The sequence below is a fragment of the Oryctolagus cuniculus genome, chromosome 11 (genome assembly GCF_964237555.1).
Source record: "Oryctolagus cuniculus chromosome 11, mOryCun1.1, whole genome shotgun sequence".
Lineage (NCBI taxonomy): Eukaryota > Metazoa > Chordata > Mammalia > Lagomorpha > Leporidae > Oryctolagus > Oryctolagus cuniculus.
Window position 1 is genome coordinate 52,718,028 of NC_091442.1, and position 20,060 is coordinate 52,738,087.

General features: G+C 55.3%; 1 protein-coding gene across 2 annotated transcripts; it reads left to right on the forward strand.

Moving 5' to 3' along the window:
* Positions 1-1,203: 1,203 nt before the first annotated feature.
* Positions 1,204-4,939, forward strand: PRPH (peripherin). Of its 2 annotated transcripts, none has more exons than XM_051845431.2 (9): positions 1,204-2,319; positions 2,677-2,737; positions 2,896-2,991; positions 3,330-3,497; positions 3,596-3,721; positions 3,832-4,052; positions 4,144-4,193; positions 4,316-4,395; positions 4,553-4,939. In XM_051845431.2, the coding sequence occupies exons 1-9, from the start codon at positions 1,778-1,780 to the stop codon at positions 4,616-4,618; spliced, it is 1,410 nt and encodes a 469-aa protein (XP_051701391.2). In that variant the 5' UTR covers positions 1,204-1,777; the 3' UTR covers positions 4,619-4,939. The 2 variants fall into 2 exon arrangements, with proteins under 2 accessions (XP_051701391.2, XP_051701392.2); XM_051845432.2 differs by having other exon boundaries at positions 1,206-2,319; positions 4,550-4,939.
* Positions 4,940-20,060: the final 15,121 nt, after the last annotated feature.

Consider the following 20,060-nt stretch of genomic DNA (forward strand, 5'->3'; position numbering starts at 1 on the left):
CTGGTCCTGCCAGGCCTGGCCTGCCCCTCCCCATGCAGCTCAGGCTCCTGCTGTGTTGCTGCAGGGAGGAGCTCAGAGCCCAGGGCTGGGGCAGAAGTCACCCTGGCTTCCCAAGCTCCCCTCACCGCCCTGCACCCCACTCCTAGGGGCTGGGCAGACAGACCAAGGTTCCTCCATCCTGTCCCATCTCCCACCCGCCCTCTTCCCATCCTCCTGGTAACCAAACCACACCCACGAAGGAGGACCAGGCGGCTGTGCAGGGAGAGACTAATGGCCCGGGAGGAGGGAGGGGCCTGGAGAGATGGCGGAGGTGGGGATGGGAGCCAGCGGGCGTTGGCCTGGGACCATCTCAGAGGACACACAAAGGAGCGGGGAGGAGAGCGGGGAGTCCCTCTCTGCTGCAATACGGAGCAGCAGGCCAGCGAGCCTGGTGAGCCCCAACCCAGGCCTCAGCACCCGACTCCCGCCGACCCTCCTCCGAACTGCTCTGTCTGCCCCGGGGGCGGGGGTGGGGGTGGGGGTGGGGGTGGGGGGACAGCCCACGCCTGCATTCTGGAAGCTGTTGACGATGCCAAGGCCAGACATCAGCCTTCCGGCTCTCTCTGGGGTGGGGGAGGGCACGCAGGGGTGCGTGTGTGCATGTGTGCGTGCGTGTGTGGTGGGTTTGCACGCTGCCGGGAATCCAGACTGCAAATCTTTCCCAGCCCTCGCGGCCTCTTGCAGACACTGGTGATGGGCGGCTTCTCCTTCACCATCTCTTCCGCACCCGGCCCCGCCCACCCCGGGCACCTGCACCTCCCCACCACTGGAAGCCCGTTCCTGTCAGCCTGCCCATCTCTCTCACAGCCTTGGCAGCCCCTTGAGCCCCCTCCCCTTCGACTCCAGGAATCGCCCTGGTTCCAGGAAGGTCCGTGACTGCGCAGCAGTTGGGCGGTGGGGTGGGTGGGTGAGGGAGACCCTGGCAAACCCCACAGCGCCCCCCGCAGGCTCCCTAGGGCCAGCCGCGGGCTCCGCCCAGACCCTCCAGTGTGAGCCAGAGCTGGCCCAGTTACCCAGCCCAGCCCCTAGGATGCGCCCACCCGGCTGGGGCCTGCAGTGGGCCCAGGTTTGGGGGCTGTGTCTTTAAGGCTGAAACCCCAGCAGGCAAATTCTGCCAAGCCAAGTGTGTGGGGGAGGGGGCTGGTCAGTCCATTAGCGGCAGAGCAGGCCCAGCCGCCAGCCAGCGCTTACAGGGCTCTGGGGAGTAGGGAGAGTGCAACCCCCCAGCCTCTGCCCGCCTGTCCCCCACTTCTCCCGCTGGGGTGAAAGAGGGGATGAGACGAGCGCCGGGAAGCACCAGTTCAGGGGCCCAGTTCAGGTCCACTGTCCCTCACCTCGCTCGGACCTACACCTGTACCACAAGCTGCCCTTTAACCTCAGGGGATTTTTAGGGGACCCCAGCTCAGCCCAAGCTCCAGCTTCAGGTGCTTGCTTGGGAAGACGCCGCCTCCCCCCACCCACCCACCTCTGCTTAGCTCCCAGCCCGCAACAGGGGGGATCAGCAGGCCCGGCGCCAGCAGCGGGCAGGGAGGGCGCGGCGCTGGAGCCGCTCCGCAGGGTGGGGCACCCCCTCCCCACACAGCCCCGCTCCGGGGCGGCCATCAGGCCAGGGGGAGGAGCTGCCCGTGCCACCCCCCGCCCTGGCTGCAGGGCTATAAAGCCGCCTGGCCACCGCCCGCGGCTCCCCGCAGCCCCCAGCTTCTCCCGGAGAGCGGTGAACCGCTCAGCCTCAGCCGTCATGAGCCACCACCCGTCGGGCCTCCGGGCCAGCATCAGCTCCACTTCGTACCGCCGCGCCTTCGGGCCGCCGCCCTCTCTGTCCCCTGGGGCCTACTCCTACTCCAGCTCTCGCTTCTCCGGCAGCCGCCTGCTGGGTTCGGCGTCCCCGAGCTCCTCGGTGCGCCTGGGCAGCTTTCGGGGACCCCGGGCAGGCGCGGGCGCCCTCCTGCGCCTGCCCTCCGAGCGTCTCGACTTCTCCATGGCTGAGGCGCTCAACCAGGAGTTCCTGGCCACGCGCAGCAACGAGAAGCAAGAGCTGCAGGAGCTCAACGACCGCTTCGCCAACTTCATCGAGAAGGTGCGCTTCCTGGAGCAGCAGAACGCGGCCCTGCGCGGGGAGCTGAGCCAGGCCCGAGGCCAGGAGCCCGCGCGCGCCGACCAGCTGTGCCAGCAGGAGCTGCGGGAGCTGCGGCGGGAGCTGGAGCTGCTGGGCCGCGAGCGCGACCGGGTGCAGGTGGAGCGCGACGCGCTGGCGGAGGACCTGGCGGCGCTCAAGCAGAGGTCAGGGGGCACCGTCGGGGCGGCCGCCCCTCCCACGCTCCCCCCCAAGGGTGTGGCTCCCCGCCAGGCCCGATGGGTGCAGGCAGCATCCTCACCCGCGGACCCCAGGCCTCCCTACCCACCCCTCCTTGCTCTGTGTGTCCCAGGAACAGGAGGACCGGGTATCTGGGCCTCCCCCTGTGGTTCGAGGGGTTCGCTTCTCAGGGGGCGGCTCCATCAGGCAGGCAGTCCTTGTCCAATCCTGGAAGCAGCAAGTGCCCTTCATCCTGCTCCCCACCCCCCCGGGGGGGAGGCACCGTCGGGGGGTGCAGCTGAGAGGTGCCCCCCAACTCAGCCACTGCCCCTCTTCCCCGGCAGGTTGGAGGAGGAAACGCGCAAGCGAGAGGACGCTGAGCACAACCTTGTGCTCTTCCGCAAGGTGGGCCCGGACCCCGGCTTTACGCAGGGTGGCAGCGCTGGGCGCGGGAGGGTGGGGCACCAGACGTTTCCCCCGAAAGCGGACAGGCAAGGCCGGGCCCTTCCTCGGCCTTAGGAGCCCCTCCCTTCTCTTGAATCCCCCACTGGCATCCCACGAAGGACGTGGACGACGCCACCCTGTCCCGCCTGGAACTAGAGCGCAAGATTGAGTCTCTGATGGATGAGATCGAGTTCCTTAAGAAGCTGCACGAGGAGGTGGGTCGGGGGGAGGGGTGCTGCGTCGTGGTTTCGAGGAGCTGAGGGTGGAAGGGAGGAATTGGACCGCTGAGACGCCACTGAACCCCCTCTACAGGTGGGTGGACTCACACCCCTGCGCCACCTGCTGGCGGGTCGCAGAGCTGCGCCTCAGAGGCAGACCTGGGGTTTAGCAGCTGCTGGGGCGCGGGCCGCCCGGCAACACGCGCGCCGCCGCACCCCTTGGCGCCCCCTTCTGTGGACCCATGCGTTTCTTCTCCTTTTTGCGCGCACACTGCGGGGTCCGTGGGCAATCTGCGCCTTGAGCTCATCCTCTGCTTGCTCGCTCTGGGCTGCAGGAGCTGCGAGACCTGCAGGTGAGCGTGGAGAGCCAGCAGGTGCAGCAGGTGGAGATGGAGGCGACGGTGAAGCCGGAGCTGACTGCGGCGCTGAGGGATATACGCGCGCAGTATGAGACCATCGCGGCGAAGAACCTGCAGGAGGCGGAGGAGTGGTACAAGTCCAAGGTGCGAGGACTAGGGGTGGGGAAGTACTGGAGGGGAGGGGCGCGCGCCAGCCCTCGGAAGTCGCGCTCACCACCACCACCACCCTCGCCTCGCTGCAGTACGCGGACTTGTCCGACGCCGCCAACCGCAACCACGAGGCCCTGCGCCAGGCCAAGCAGGAGATGAACGAATCCCGACGCCAGATCCAGAGCCTGACGTGCGAGGTGGACGGGCTGCGCGGCACGGTGAGTCCCGCGCTGCGCGCCGCGGGCCGGGGAGCCGGCCCGGCGCGCCCAGACCAAGCACGGCCGCCCTGCTCTTCCCCCCCACCCCCACCTCTCCATCCCCCGAGCAGAACGAGGCGCTGCTCAGGCAGCTGCGGGAGTTGGAGGAGCAGTTCGCCCTGGAGGCGGGCGGGTACCAGGCGGGCGCTGCGCGGCTCGAGGAGGAGCTGCGGCAGCTCAAGGAGGAGATGGCGCGACACCTGCGAGAGTACCAGGAGCTGCTCAACGTCAAGATGGCCCTGGACATCGAGATCGCCACCTACCGGAAGCTGCTGGAGGGCGAGGAGAGCCGGTGAGGGCTGGGCTGCGGGACGGGGACGGGGGCGGGGGCGGGGGGGGGGGCGGGCGCCGAGCGCAGAGCTGACCGCGTGCTTCGCCCGCAGGATCGCCGTGCCCATCCACTCCTTTGCCTCCTTGAACATTAAGACGACGGGTGAGTCCTCCGCGCCCAGCCGCTTGGCTCCCGCTCTTCTCCTCCCGCCCTCACGGGTGGGAGTGGGGGCGTGGAAGGGGAGCAAGCCCAAGCCTATATGCCCCTTTTGCTGTTTACCCCAGTGCCTGAAGCGGAGCCTCCCCAGGACAGCCACAGCCGCAAGATGGTTCTGATTAGAACCATCGAGACCCGGGATGGGGAGGTGAGAGGCCCCCGTGCGTGGCTCCGGCTGGCGGTGAAGGAGGGTTATCCGGGACTTCAGCTGGTTTTGCCAAAGAGGGGGGCCCTGTGCTCCGAGGCAATGGAAGAGGGGTGGCGCTGAGTGGCCTGCACCCCCTCTTCTGTCTTGCCCGCAGCAGGTGGTGACCGAGTCCCAGAAGGAGCAGCACAGTGAGCTGGACAAGTCTTCCACTCACACCTACTGAACCCTACCTCACCCCAGATGCAGCTCCCAGCCCCTGCCCTGAGCCTGCTGTCAGCCCCCCCACACCCCGCCAGCCCTGAATCAGTCTCTCATCTGAATGAGTCTCATAGTGGCATCCATCACCCCGCCCCTCACCCTGTGGCCACACCTTGCCCTGACACATAGCTGTGACCCATGTAAGCGCACTCCCTAGGAAGAAGCTCATGACCCCACCCCCCAAACCCCCAGGAACGAGCCTGCTCCAGCCACGACCCCACATAAGGAGGATGGGCCAGGATCTGAATTTCACTGCAGAGTCCAATAAAACTGCGGTCGAGAGAAACCTGTCAGTGCATTTGTCTGTGGAGCTGGGGCTGGGGCTGGGGTGGGGCGGGGTGGCCTGCAGCATTGTCCCTTTGTCTCTAGGTCACTACCTTGACCCTCACTTCCTGGGTTTTCTCCTCCCTCTGTGCCTTCCTTCCCCTCTATCTGAAATCACCTGCTACCTTCTGGGTCCCCTACCAAGGTTGAAAAGCAACCGGCAGACATGTGGGAGGAGAATCAGGCAAATGTGAACCTGAGAAGCCAAAGGAAGAACAGCCAGACTTGTCAAAGGGTGGTGGGAGCCCAGGCTAGCTCAGTGAGGGAAGCTTTAGCACTGGGTAGGGTCAGAAGACAAAGGTGAGGGCCAGCCTGGTGCAGCAGGTTAGGTTGCACTTGAATGCTGGCATCTCTTATTGGAGCATTGGTTCAAGTCCCAGCTGCTCCACTTCTTATGCAGCTCCCTGCTAATGTGCCTGGGAGGGCAATGGAAGATGGTCCAGGCGCTTGGGTCCCTGCACCCATGTGGGAAACTCAGTTGGAGTTCCAGGCTACTGACTGGCCTGGCCCAGCCCCAGCACTTGAAGGCATTTGCAGAGTGAATCAGCAGATGAAAGAAAGATATCTCCCTCCCTCTCTCTCTCTCTCTCTCTCTCTCTGTAACTCTGCCTTTCAAACAAATAAATATTTTATAAAAATTTGGGCCCCTCCATCAAAGAAGGAGGTCCCTTTCTCTGAAGAGAGGAGAGAACTTCCACTTTGATTATGGCCTTGTCTAAATAAGATCAGAGTTTGTGAACTCAAGAGGCTTCCATAGCCTTGGCAGCTCATGACAAGAGCCTCAGGTGATTACTGATGTCATAAATAAGAGTGTCGATTATTAAATCAACAACAAGAGTCACTGTACACTTGTTCCCCATTTAGGATCTCTGTCCTTAATGTGTTGTACTATGCGAATTAATGGTAAAACTACTACTAGGGGCCAGCGCCATGGCTCACTTGGTTAATCCTCCTCCTGCGGCACCAGCATCCCCATATGGGCATTGGGGTCTAGTCCTGGTTGTTCCTCGTCTAGTCCAGCTCTCTGCTGTGGCCCGGGATGGCAGCGGAGGATGGCCCAAGTGCTTGGGCCCTGCACCCGCATGGAAGATCGGGAGGAAGAACCCGGCTCCTGGCTTCATATGGGAGCAGCACGCCAGCCGTAGCAGCCATTTGGGGGATGAACCAACGGAAGAAAGACCTTTCTCTTTGTCTCTTTCTCTTAGTAACTCTGTCAAAAAACAAACAAACAAACAAAAAAAAACAAAAAAACAAGCAAACAAAAAACCACAAAAACTACTGCTATTCAAACAGTACTTTATACTTTGTGTTTCTGTGTGGGTGCAAACTGTTGAAATCTTTACTTAGTATATACCAAGTTGATCTTCTGTATATGAAGATAATTGAAAATGAATCTTGGTGCAGAATGGGATGGGAGAGGGAGTGGGAGATGGGATGGTTGTGGGTGGGAGGGAGGTTATGGGGGGAAAACCATTATAATCCAAAATCGTACTTTAGAAATTTATATTTATTAAGTAAAAATTTAAAAAAAAGTTGGGCCCCTGCCACCCACATGGGATACCTGGATTGAGTCCCTAACAACAGTCTGACCCAGCCCTGGCTGTTGCAGGCATTTGGGGGAAGGAACCAGAAGATGGGAAATCACTGTCTGTCTCTTTCTTCCTGTCTCTCAAATAAATAATTCATTATACAAATGTTTTAAAATAAATACACACACACAAAAAAAAAACCAGCGGCCAACACTGTGGCATAGCAAGTAATACTAAAGTAAAGTAAAAGTAAAGCCACTGCCTGCAGTGCTGGCATCCCATATGGGTGCTGGTTTGAGTCCAGGCTGCCCCACTTCCGATCCAGCTCTCTGCTGTGGCCTGGGAAAGCAGTAGAAGATGGCCCAAGTCCTTGGGCCCCTGCACCCATGTGGGAGACCTGGAAGAAGCTCCTGGCTCCTGGCTTCGGATTGGCGTAGCTCCGGCTGTTGCTGTCATCTGGGGAGTGAACCAGTGGATAGAAGACCTCTCTCTCTGTCTCTCCTTCAGTCTCTGTGTAACTGTGACTTTCAAATAAATAAATAAATCTTAGAGAGAGAGAGAGAGAGAGAGAAGGAGAGGCAGAGAGATCTTCCATCCACTGCTTGTTCACTCCCCAGATGGCCACAATGACAGGCACTGCAGCCTGTGGTGGCTTTACCTGCCACACCACAGCACTGGCCCCAAGATAGGCTTTTTCTATCAAGTTCCTCAACATTATTTTAGCCTTGACACTTTACCCAATTCTTTTTTTTTTTTCCACAGGCAGAGTGGACAGTGAGAGAGAGAGACAGAGAGAAAGGTCTTCCTTTTGCCGTTGGTTCACCCCTCCAATGGCTGACGCGGCTGGCGCGCTGCGGCTGGCACACCGCGCTGATCCGATGGCAGGAGCCAGGTACTTATCCTGGTCTCCCATGGGGTGCAGGGCCCAAGTACTTGGGCCATCCTCCACTGCACTCCCTGGCCACAGCAGAGAGCTGGCCTGGAAGAGGGGCAACCGGGACAGAATCTGGCGCCCCGACCGGGACTAGAACCCGGTGTGCCGGCGCCGCAAGGCGGAGGATTAGCCTAGTGAGCCGCGGCGCCGGCCCGGCCTTACCCAATTCTTAAGCCACTTTCCTATTTTCAGGTACCTGTGGCAACAGGACAAAACCCACTCCCAGCTTCCATAATCTGTGAGTCAGGGCTTCCCTGTGGACCTGTTCCCAGCCTGAGGAGCAAGAATCTGCATTTCAAATTTCAAAATGTGCCGGCGCCACGGCTCACTAGGCTAATCCTCCGCCTTGTGGCGCTGGCACACTGGGTTCTAGTCCCGGTCGGGGCGCCGGATTCTGTCCCGGTTGCTCCTCTTCCAGGCCAGCTCTCTGCTGTGGCCAGGGAGTGCAGTGGAGGATGGCCCAAGTACTTGGGCCCTGCACCCCATGGGAGACCAGGATAAGCACCTGGCTCCTGCTATCGGATCAGCGTGGTGCTCTGGCCCCAACGCGCCAGCTGCGGAGGCCATTGGAGGGTGAACCAATGGCAAAAGGAAGACCTTTCTCTCTGTCTCTCTCTCTCACTGTCCACTCTGCCTGTCAAAAAAAAATTTTTTTTTTTTTTTTCAAAATGTGAAAGATAAAGAGGAGGGTCGAGTGTCTGGTCCTGGGCTCCCAATTCCTGCGAATGTGCACCCTGCGAGGCAACAGTGATGGCTCCAGGGGTTGGGCCCCTGCCATTCACAAATACCTGGATTGAGTCCCTGGCTCCAGGCTATGGCTCTGGAAGGCATCTGGAGAGTAAACCATTGTAAGTTAAAGTATGTCTCATGGCAAATTCCAATTATACAACACTGTGATGGGAAACGTAGCCCCAGAGTTCTCTAAAATGCCTTCCAAATGTTTCTTCCCTTAGCTACAGACTGCCTCCTATCCAGATGAGTCTCCTTAGCAAATATTCTTTTTTTTTTTTTAAATTTATTTATTTATTTGAAAGTCAGAGTTATCATAGGAGAGGAAGGAAGAGAGAGAGAGAGAGGTTCTATCCACTGGTTCACTGGCTGTAATGGCTGGGACTCCAGGAGCCAGGAACTTTTTCCAAGTCTTCCACACTTGGGCCATCTTCTTTTTTTTATTTTTTTTTTATTTTTTGACAGGCAGAGTGGACAGTGAGAGAGAGAGAAAGGTCTTCCTTTTGCCGTTGGTTCACCCTCCAATGGCCGCCGTGGCCGGCGTGCTGCGCCCAGTGCACCGCGCTGATCCGATGGCAGGAGCCAGGTACTTATCCTGGTCTCCCATGGGGTGCAGGGCCCAAGTACTTGGGCCATCCTCCACTGTACTCCCTGGCAACAGCAGAGAGCTGGCCTGGAAGAGGGGCAACCGGGACAGAATCCGGCTCCCTGACCAGGACTAGAACCTGGTGTGCCGGCGCCGCTAGGCGGAGGATTAGCCTAGTGAGCCGCGGCGCCGGCCTTACAGACAGTGAGAGGGAAAGACAGAGAAAGGGCTTCCATCGCTGGCTGCTGGTTCACTCCCCAAATGGCTGCAATGGCTGGAGCTGGGCCAATCCAAAGCCAGGAGCCAGGAGCTTCTTCCGGGTCTCCCATGTGGGTGCAGGGGCCCAAGCACTTGGTCCATCCTCCACTGCTTTCCCAGACCATAGCAGAGAGCTGGATAGGAAGTGGAGCAGCCAGAACATGATCCGGTGTCCATATGGGATGTCGGCACAGCAGGCAGCTACACCACAGGGCCAGCCCCGACTGCATTTAAAAGTAGCCACCGAGGGGCAGGAGTTGTGGTGCAGAGGGTTAAGCTGCCATTTGAGACACTGACATCCCATAGGAGTGCCAGTTTGAGTCCTCACTGCTCTACTTTTGATCCAGCTCCCTGCTAATGCACTGGGAGAGCAACAGAAGGTGGCCCAAGTGCTTGGGTCCCTGCCACCTGCTGTGGGAGACCTGGATGGAATTCCAGGCTCCTGGCTTCAGCCTGGCCCAGCCTCAGCTCTGTTATAGCTGTTTGGGGAGTGAACCAGCAGCTGGAAGATCTCTTTCTCTCTTTCTGCCTCTCCCCATCCCCCTCAATCTGCCTTTCAAATAAATAAATAAATCTTAAGAAAATAACTGGGGTGGGGGCGTGAAGGGCGGCATTGGGCTGAGAAGCAGTGGTTGGGCTCGCAATGAGCAGACCCGGTTGAGTCAGTGCGTTTGTGTGAGCTGGAATCGAAGCTTTTCTTTCTTTTTTTTTTTTTTTTTTTGACAGGCAGAGTGGGTAGTGAGAGAGAGAGACAGAGAGAAAGGTCTTCCTTTTGCCGTTGGTTCACCCTCCAATGGCCACCGCGGCTGGCACGCTGCGGCCGGTGCACCGTGCTGATCCGAAGGCAGGAGCCAGGTGCTTCTCCTGGTCTCCCATGTGGGTACAGGGCCCAAGCACTTGGGCCATCCTCCACTGCCTTCCCGGGCCACAGCAGAGAGCTGGCCTGGAAGAGGGGCAACCGGGACAGAATCCGGCACCCCGACCGGGACTAGAACCTGGTGTGCCGGCGCCGCTAGGTGGAAGGTTAGCCTATTGAGCCGCGGATCCGGCTAAGCTTCTTAACTTTAATGGCAGATGATTTGGACTTTGAGACAAGAGACGCAGGGGCTCAGCCACCTTCTCAGTGCAGTGATCAGCATTACATAAGCATTGTTAGGCAGTCACAAAACACACCAAACACCGGCCTAAGGGAAAGGGTTTATTGGGGAAAACCCAGCAGACCAGAGGGAAGGGGCGAGGAAGGAAAAAGAGAGATAAGGAGAGTATAAGAGAGAGACAGAGAGGAGAGGAGCTAGTGAGGAGAGAAGAGAGAGTGGAGAGAAGAGAGAGCGAGCAGGAGATAGAAGAGTGAAGAGAAAGGAGATCAGAGGAGGAGGCTAGAGAGCCACGTGTTCAGGAACAGGTCCTTTTAAAACTTTGCTGAGTGCGGGCAGGGAAGCAGGAGCAGCGAATCCCATTAGGATGGTGGTGAAGCTGACACTGGTGGTTAGGCCATGTGGCCACCTGGCTTTCAGCAATGGTGGGGGTGGGGTTCGGGGGAGAGGCTAGGACCTAGGATGGTGTCAGGGTATAGATCGCGCCATATATAAAACTGCACCATTTTCCGGTACTCAAAACCTGGCCATGTAAGATAATGGAGATGTCTACTTGGAAGTATGACCATGTCAAGTCCCACCTTGTTGGTACTGAATTTTTAATGGGAAGAAATATGAGGCTATCTGCCCATCAACTCTCAATATGGATGTTCCCAACTGCCCATCAACTCTCAATACGGATGTTCCGATGTTCCCAATATCAGAAGGAATGACTTCAGGCTGATCCAAGATTCAGGCTGATTCAGGCATCCAGGATGTATACCTAGCACTGCTCCAGGACACTGGGGAGGAGCTGAGATCCTGATGGCAGCTGTTACAGTCAAGGTCACGGCAAAGTAACTGGCTCCCAGGGCAGCAATGGGGGCAGCCCCTCCTCCAGCCTGGCCCCACTCTGGCCTGGCCCTGGACTGAACTCCTACACAATTTGTTTGACTTTATTTTGGTTTCAGCCGCCCCTTCAATCTGTTGGGGAGCCCCTGCCCTTCCCCCAGCTCCCTTGGCCAAGAGCTAGTGGGCAGCGGCCTTGGTGAAGCTGCCTTTGTCTTTTCCCCTTGCACTACAGCCCTGGGCGGGACTAGAACCTGGTGTGCCAGCACCACTAGGCGGAGGATTAGCCTGTTGAGCCACGTCACCGACCTTCTTTTTTTGAAAAAATTCTCTCTGGAATCAGAAAGCTGTGGAGTCTGACAAGTGGTCCTTGAGCCCTCCCCTACTCAGCCCTGGTCTGGGCTCCCGTTCCTTATAGCCCTTTCCCCTAAGCACCGCCCCCACAAGCTGGGGACCAGGCCCCTCCCCTGCCTGGGTCCCCCCCAAACCCCTTTAGATGGGGAGGGGAGAGAAGGGGAGGGGCTTGCCCCCTCTTCAGGAATCTGGGAGGCCCTGCCCCCAAGGGTTTCACCCTTTTCCTGTGGGCTCTCTCCCTGAAACATTTTTAAAAATCAAACCTGAGGGGGCAGGTAGAGCCACATGCCCTACCTGCGGTGCTGGCATCACATATGGGAGCGGTTGGAGTCCCGGCTGCTCCACTTCCCATCCAGCTCTGTGCTAAAGTGCCTGGGAAAGCAGTAGAAGATGGTTCAAGTCCTTGGGCCCCTGCACTCACGTGGGAGACCCAGAGCAAGCTCCTGGCTCCTGACTTCAGATCGGTGCAGCTCTGGCCATTGCGGCCACCAGCGGATGGAAGACCTCTCTCTCTCTCTCTCTCTCTCTCTCTCTCTGCCTCTCCTTCTCTCTCTGTGTAACTCTCATTTTCAAGTAAATAAATAAATCCTTTAATAATAAAAAACCTGGATAAAACTACAAGCACCCCCCAAAAAAAAAGAAAACAACGACATATACAGAAAAGAAGAATAATAAAGAAAAACAAGTGCTTTGCTATTCAGCGACTTCTTCCACCAGCCGTCCCAGCTCTCTGTTCTGAATTTCCCCCTTCCAGAAGGTGCGAGGGCACAGACACAATTCAGGCAAACTCTTTGCAGCTGTTGAACAAGGGATAAGGAAGGCCTTTCTTCCAGTTTCCTGAATGCCCTTGGCTGTCCATCTTCCCGCTGAAGTCCTTTCCTCTGATCCTCACCAGAGTCACGCTCCACAGGATTCTAGGGCTTTCCTAAGTCTGTTCCTCCAAGTTCTTCCAGCCTCCGCGCACGCTCCAACTCCGCCGGCCCCTCTGCATCTGGAGGGTTCATTGCAGCGAAGTCGCCACTTCCTCCGATACTGACCTGGGGGCACTTCCCTTGTGGCGGAACGTGCATTTCTTGACTCTGGGTGTGGCTTTAGCTTTTCCTGCTTTCATGGCCTCTGCAAAGCCACCATCCGTAGATCCCCAGCACGCCCTGTGCATCTTCGTGGTATTCTTCATAGTACTGCTTCTGAACCAAAAGCTCACTTGACAAGCAAGAAGGTGTGGTGATGGGCCCGTCTGACGGATTCACAGTCTCACCGTGTTCCCCATCACCTGTGTGATGATCACCACCACTGATGCAGCTGGAGTGACAGAACAGAGGCATGTCCTTCTGAAGTCACCATGACAACAGCTCTCCAAGGCAGCACACTGCAGGGCTGGGTTGGTATCTGATGTAGGGTATGGTTTCTCCCACATGCAGGATTCCCAGGGCCTGGAATCAATGGGTGGAAATGGACGGCAGTGGCACTAATGAGACGTTTGCTTCTTATTTCCATGGTCTTATGCTTTGCTGGCCCAAAGGACCAAAGGTTTCCACCAGAAGATGCCATGATTCTGTGGAACTTGAAGTTGAGACGCCACCAGGCCACCTTGGGCTCCTTATGCTACCAAGCCACAGGCTGAGAAGAGCACAGTGTTGGCTGGGGTGTTGACCATCAAGGGGAAATTGGGGGGCCAACATTGTGGTGTAGCAGGTAAAGCCACTGCCCGCGATGCTGGCATCCCATGTGGGTACTGGTCGGTGTCCCAGCTGCTTCACTTATGATCCAGGTCCCTGCTAACAGCCTGGGAAAGCAGCAGAAGATGGCCCAAGTGCTTGGTCCCCTGCACCCACATGGGAGACCCAGAAGAATTTCCTGGCTCCTGGCCTCAGCTTGGTCCGGTCCTGGCTGTTGCAGCTATCCTGGGAGTGAACCAGCAGAGGGGAGATCCCATTGTCTCTCCCTCTCTCTCTCTAATTCCTATTTTCAAACACACACACACACACACACACGGACCACTATTCCATAATGGTGGCAAGGAAGAGAATAATTCTAGGGGCCGGTGCTGTGGTGTAGCAGGTGAATCCACTGCCTGCAGTGCCAGCATCCCATAGGGGCACCGGTTCAAGTCCTGGCTGCTCCACTTCTGATCCAGCTCCCTGCTAATGTGCCAGGGAAAGGAGGAGAAGATGGCTCAAGTGCTTGGGCCCCTGCCACCCATGAAGGAGACCCAGAAGAAACTCCTGGCTTCAGACCAGCCCAGCTCTGCCAATTGCAGCCCTTTGAAGAGTGAACCAGCAAATGGAAGACCTCTCTCTCTCTTTCTCTGTCTCTGCCTCTCTCTCTTTCTCTGTAACTCTCTCAAATAAATAAGTCTTAAAAAAAAATAACCCTTGGGGCTGGCATTTGGCCAGTGGTTAAGATGCTGGTTGGGACACTCACATCCCCTGTTGGGAGTGCCTGCATTGGAGTGCTAGCTCTGCTTCCGATTGGTTTCTTGCTAATGTACACCCTGGGAGGTAGCAAGTGATGGCTCAACTATTGGGTCCCTGCCATCCACATGTGGGACCCAAACATAATCTTTAAAATCAAAAAATAATCCTTTAAAAGGATTAGCCTATAGGATTAGCCTATAACTCATAACTTCAGCCTGGCCCAGCCTTGGCTGTTGCAGAAACTTGGGGAGCGAACCAGTGGATGGAGGATCCATTCTCTCTCTCTCTGCAACTCTTTCAAATAAATAAATAAATCTAAAAAGGGGGACGGGGAGAGCACCCGGACACCTGGTGGAGCACTGCTTTTTTTTTTTTTTTAAAGATTTATTTATTTATTTGAAAGGCAGAGTTATAGAGAGGCAGAGGCAGAGAGAGAGAGAGAGAGAGAGAGAGAGAGGTCTTCCATCCACTGGTTCATTCCCCAGATGGCGGCAATGGCTGGAGCTGAGCTGGGCTGATACAAAAGCCAGAAGCCAGGAGCCAGGAGCTTCCTCGGAGTCTCTCACTGTGGTGTAGGGGCCCAAGGACTTGGGCCATCTTCTACTGCTTTCCCAGGCCATAGCAGAGAGCTGGATCGGAAGTGGAGCAGCTGGGACTCGGACCATATGAGATGCAGGCACTGCAGGCAGTGGCTTTACCTGTTGTGCCACAGCGCCAGCCCCAAGCATTGCTTCTGTGCTCGTCTGCTGTCTGTGAGGATGTTTGCAGGGACTAGCATGTGAGTGAACAAGGTGGGAAGGCTCAGTGGGGCAAGTGCCACCCCATCAGCCAGGGCCAGGAAGCAGACACAGTGGAAAGCAAACACATTTCCTGACCCTACAGCTGGGATGCACGCCTTGGACATCAGAACTGAAGGCTCTCTGCCCTTTGTTCTATTTTTAAAAATATTTATTTATTTGAAAGTCAGAGTTAGAGAGAGGGGAGAGAGGATATCTTCCATATGCAGGTTCACTCCCCAGATGACCACCAACAGCCCAGGACAAGCCAAGACAGGAGCCCCATCTCTATCTCCCACGTGCGCATCAGGGGTCCAAGCACCTGGGCCATACCCTGCTGCCTTTCTCAGGCTATTAGCAAGGAGCTGGATCAGAAGTGGAGCAGCCAGGACTCAAACCAGTGCCCATACGGGAATGCTGGTGTCGCAGGTGATGGCTTTACCCGCTGTGCTATCGTGTCAGCCCCAGGCTGTCTGTTCTTTGGACCTCAAAGACTTATATGCCCAGGTTCTCAGACCTCTCAGCCTCTATAGTCAGTGAGCCAATCCCCTTAACAAATCCCCTCTCATCTGTATCTGTCAGCTATCTGTATCTAGCGATCTATGCATCTATCATACTAACTACCTGTCATCTGTCTGTCATCTATCACCTATCTTTCACGGATCTATCATCATTGTCATTGTCTATCATCTGTCACTCTGTCATCATCTGTCTCCTGTTGGTCCACTCTGGAGAACCCCAATGCAAACACAGTATTATCATTAACCATGGTCACCATGCTGTACATCCGTTATCCAGAGCTTCCTCATCCTACCTAACTCAAACTTTCTACACTTTGACAGACATCTGCTGATTCCCCTGCCCCTTCAGGCCCTGGAAACTGCCATTTGCTCTTTTTTTTTTTTTTAATGTATTTGAAAGGCACATCATCAGAGGGATAAAGAGACCATCTATCCTCTGGTTCATTCCCCAAATGTCTGTAACAGCTGGGGCTGGGCCAGGCTGAAGCTAGGAGCCAGGACTCCATCTAGGTCTGCCACACAGGACCCATGTGTTTGGTAGGGACCCAAACACATCATCTGCTGCCTCCCAGGTGAGTTGGCAGGAAGCTGAATCAGAAGCAGAGGCAAGCCTCAACCCAGGTACTCCAATATGGAACACGGGAGTCCCAAGTAGAGGCTTAACCCGCTGTGCCACAATGCTCACTCCTTTTTAATGCTTTACAGTTTTCAGGTCACTACACAAGTCACCAATAGAATATGGCAATTGTAAACGTGGGAACATCTAAATATATAAGCAGATATTAACAGAACTGAAGGGAGAAACAGACAACAAGATGATAATAGTAGGGACTTCAATATCCTACTTTCAATAATGGATAATTATCTAGACACAAAAATCAATAAGGGAGCTGGCATTATGGCATAGTGGTTAAAGCTTCTGCCTTGGGGGGTGGCGATATTGTGGTGCAGTAGGTTAATCCTCTGCCTCCAGTTCTGGCATTCCATATGGGTGCTGGTTCTAGTCCTGGCTGCTCCTCTTGCAATCTAGCTTTCTGCAATGGCCTGGGAAAGCAGTAGAAGATGGCCTAAGTGCTTGGGCATGGGAAACTGGGTAGAGTTGCCTGGCTCCTGGCTTTGGATCATCAGCACTGCTCTGGCTGTAGCGGACATTTGGGGAGTGAATCAACAGAAGGAAGACCTTCCTCTCTGTCTCTCCCTCTCACTGTAACTATACCTAACAAATAAATAAATAAAATATTTTTCTTTTTTGACAGGCAGAGTGGACAGTGAGAGAGACAGAGAGAAAGGTCTTCCTTTGCCGTTGGTTCACCCTCCAATGGCCGCACCGTACTGATGCGAAGGAAGGAGCCAGGTGCTTCTCCTGGTCTCCCACGCGGGTGCAGGGCCCAAGCACTTGGGCCATCCTCCACTGCACTCCTGGGCCACAGCAGAGAGCTGGCCTGGAAGAGTGGCAACCAGGACAGAATCCAGCGCCCCGACCGGGACTAGAACCCGGTGTACTGGCACCGCAGGCGGAGGATTAGCCTATTGAGCCATGGCGCTGGCCAATAAAATCTTTTTAAAAATGCTGACTACAATGTTGGCATCCCATATGGCTTTACTGTTTCATGTCCTGGTTGCTCCACTTTTGATAGCTCCATGCTAACAGTCTGGGGAAACCAGCATAAGATGGCCTAAGCGCTTAGGCCCTGCCACCCATGTGGGAGACCTGGAAGAAGCTCCTGACCCAGCCTGGCTGTTGTGGTCATCTGGAGAGTGGACCAGCAGATAGAATATATCTTTGTTCTCTTTCTCTCTCTCCATTTCTCTCTGTAACTCTGATTTTCAAAAAATAGGGGCTGGCGCTGTGGCACAGTGGGTTAACACCCTGGCCCAAAGCACCGGCATCCCATATGGGTGCCGGTTCGAGACCCAGCAGGTCCACTTCCAATCCAGCTCTCTGCTATGGCCTGGGAAAGCAATAGAAGATGGCCCAAGTCCTTGGGCCCCTGCACCACAGTGAGAGACCCAGAAGAAGATCCTGGCTCCTGGCTTCGGATCGGCACAGCTCCGGGCATTGCAGCCAATTGGAGAGCTCTCTCTCTCTGTCTCTCCTCTCTCTGTGTAACTCTGACTTTCAAATAAAAATAAAGAAACCTTTTTAAAAAAGGTGAAGGACTTAAAATTCAATGCTTTAAAAAATGATAAATAAAAAAAGAAAATCAGTAAGGAAGTAGTAGACTTGAACAGAACTATAGACAAAATGGACATAATGAACAAATGCACATTTTTTTCCAAATGCACATGAAACATTCTGTAGGATAGCTCATATGTTAGGCCACAAAATAAATCACACACACAAAAAAATCCACTCAGATTACAATATCAAGAACATCTTCCAACTACAGTGGAATGAAACTAGAAATCAATAACAGGAGAAAACTGGAGGGGCCAGCACTGTGGCGCAGCCGGTTGATGCCCCGGCCTGAAGCACTGGCATCCCATGTGGGCGCCAGTTCTGGTCCCAGATGCTCCTCTTCCAATCCAGCTCTCTGCTGTGGCCTGGGAGAGCAGTGGAAGATGGCCCAAGCCCTTGGGCCCCTGAACCCGCGTGGGGAACCTGGAGGAAGCTCCTGATTCCTTGCTTCGGATCAGCACAGCTCCGGCCATTGCAGCCACCTGGGGAGTGAACCATTGGATGGAGGACCTCTCTCTCTCTCTCTCTCTCTCTCTGCCTCTCCTCTCTCTGTGTAACTCTAACTTTCAAATAAATAAATAAATATTAAAAAAAAACTGAAAAAAAGCACAACTGTGAAATTAAATAACACACTCTTGAACAATAAATGCATCAAAGAAGAAATCAAAAGTGAAATGAAAAATAATGGGAAACTTGAAAGTGGAAAAGCAATACACCAAAACGTATGGGACGCAGCTCAAGCAGTCCTTGGAGGGAAGTTTGTAGCAATAAATGCCAACCGTAAGAAAAAAGAAAGATCTCAAATAAATAGTTTAATTGTACACCTCCTGCCATTAGAACAAGAACAACAAACTAAGCCCTAAGTTAGCCAGAAGAAGGAAATTATAATAAAGATCAGACCATAAGGGCCAGCAATTGTGACACAGTGAATTCAACTGGTGCGTTTGATGCTAGCATCCCTTATCCGGAGTGTTGGTTTAAGTCCTGGCTGCTCTGCTTTCAATTCAGCTTCCTGCTAACACACTTGAGAAGTCATCAGAAAATGACCCAAATGCTTGGGCCTCTGCAACCCATGTGGGAGACCAGGATGGAGTTCCAAGCTCTGGGCTTTGGCCCGGCCCAGACCTGGTCGTTGCAGGCATTTGGGAACCAGCAGATGGAAGAGCGTGCTTGCTCTCTCTCTCTCTCTCTCTCTCTCTCTCTCTCTCTCCTTCTCTTTCTCTCCCTCTTCTCTGTTACTCTGCCTTTTAAATAAATAAAACTTAAAATCAGGGGGCTCGGCCGGCGCCGCGGCTCACTAGGCTAATCCTCCGCCTAGCGGCACCGGCACACTGGGTTCTAGTCCCGGTTGGGGCGCCAGATTCTGTCCCGGTTGCCCCTCTTCCAGGCCAGCTCTCTGCTGTGGCCAGGGAGTGCAGTGGAGGATGGCCCAGGAGCTTGGGCCCTGCACCCCATGGGAGACCAGGAAAAGCACCTGGCTCCTGGCTCCTGCCATCGGATGAGCACGGTGCGCCGGCCGCAGCGCGCCGGCCGCGGCGGCCATTGGAGGGTGAACCAACGGCAAAGGAAGACCTTTCTCTCTGTCTCTCTCTCTCTCTCACTGTCCACTCTGCCTGTCAAAAATAAAAATAAATAAATAAATCAGGGGGCTGCTGCTGTGGTATAGCAGGTAAAGCTACCACCTGCAGCACTGGCATCCCATATGGGCACCGGTTCCAGTCCCAGATGCTCCACTTTTTTTTTTTTTTTTTTTTTTGACAGGCACAGTGGACAGTGAGAGAGAGAGACAGAGAGAAAGGTCTTCCTTTTTGCCATTGGTTCACCCTCCAATGGCCGCCGCGGCCGGCGCACTGCGGCCAGTGCATTGCACTGATCCGAAGCCAGGAGCCAGGTGCTTCTCCTGGTCTCCCATGCGGGTGCAGGGCCCAAGCACTTGGACCATCCTCCACTGCACTCCCGGGCCATAGCAGAGAGCTGGTCTGGAAGAGGGGCAACGGGGACAGAATCCGGCGCCCCAACTGGGACTAGAACCCAGTGTGCTGGCGCCGCAGGTGGAGGATTAGCCTATTGAGCCATGGCACCAGCCCCAGATGCTCGACTTCTGATCCAGCTCTCTGCTACAGCCTGGGAAAGCAGTAGAAGATGGCCTGGCCGGCATCACAGCTCACTTGGTTAATCCTCCACCTGTGGCGCCGGCACCCTGGGTTCTAGTCCCAGTTGGGGTGCTGGATTCTGTCCCGGTTGCTCCTCTTCCAGGCCAGCTCTCTGCTGTGGCCCAGGAAGGCAGTGGAGGATGGCCCAAGTGCTTGGGCCCTGCACCCACATGGGAGACCAGGAGGAAGCACCTGGCTCCTGGCTCCTGGCTTTGGCGCAGTGCGCCAGCCGCAGTGCACTGGCTGTGGTGGCCATTTGGGGGGTGAACCAATGGAAAAAGGAAGACCTTTCTCTCTGTCTCTCTCACTGTCTAACTCTGCCTGTCAAAGAAAAAGAGAGAGAGAGAGAGAGAGAGAGAGAGAGAGAGAGAGAGAAGATGGCCCAAGTCCTTGGGCCCCTGCACCTGCATGGGAGACCCAGGAGAAGCTCCTGGCTGCTGGCTTCGGATTGGCAGAGCTCTAGCCATTGGCCATTTTGGGAGTGAACCAGTAGATGGAAGACACCTCTCTCTCTCTCTCTCGACCTCTCTCTCTGCCTCTCCTTCTCTCTGTGTGTAACTCTGACTTTCAAATAAATAAATAAATCTTTTTTAAAAAATCAGAGCAGAAATAAGTAAAATATAGGCCAAGTAAACAATAGAAAAGAATGAAAGTAAAAGTCAGTTTTTTTAAAAGATAAACAAAATTGAAAAACCTTTAGCTGGATTAATTAAAAAAGAAAAAAG

Excerpts from the sequence above, each read along its gene's own strand:
- PRPH (XM_051845432.2), top strand. The coding sequence starts at position 1,778 with ATGAGCCACCACCCGTCGGGCCTCCGGGCCAGCATCAGCTCCACTTCG. Across the intron at positions 3,722-3,831 it reads TGGACGGGCTGCGCGGCACG|AACGAGGCGCTGCTCAGGCA; the intron begins GTGAGTCCCGCG and ends TCCCCCGAGCAG. Across the intron at positions 4,194-4,315 it reads CTTGAACATTAAGACGACGG|TGCCTGAAGCGGAGCCTCCC; the intron begins GTGAGTCCTCCG and ends TGTTTACCCCAG.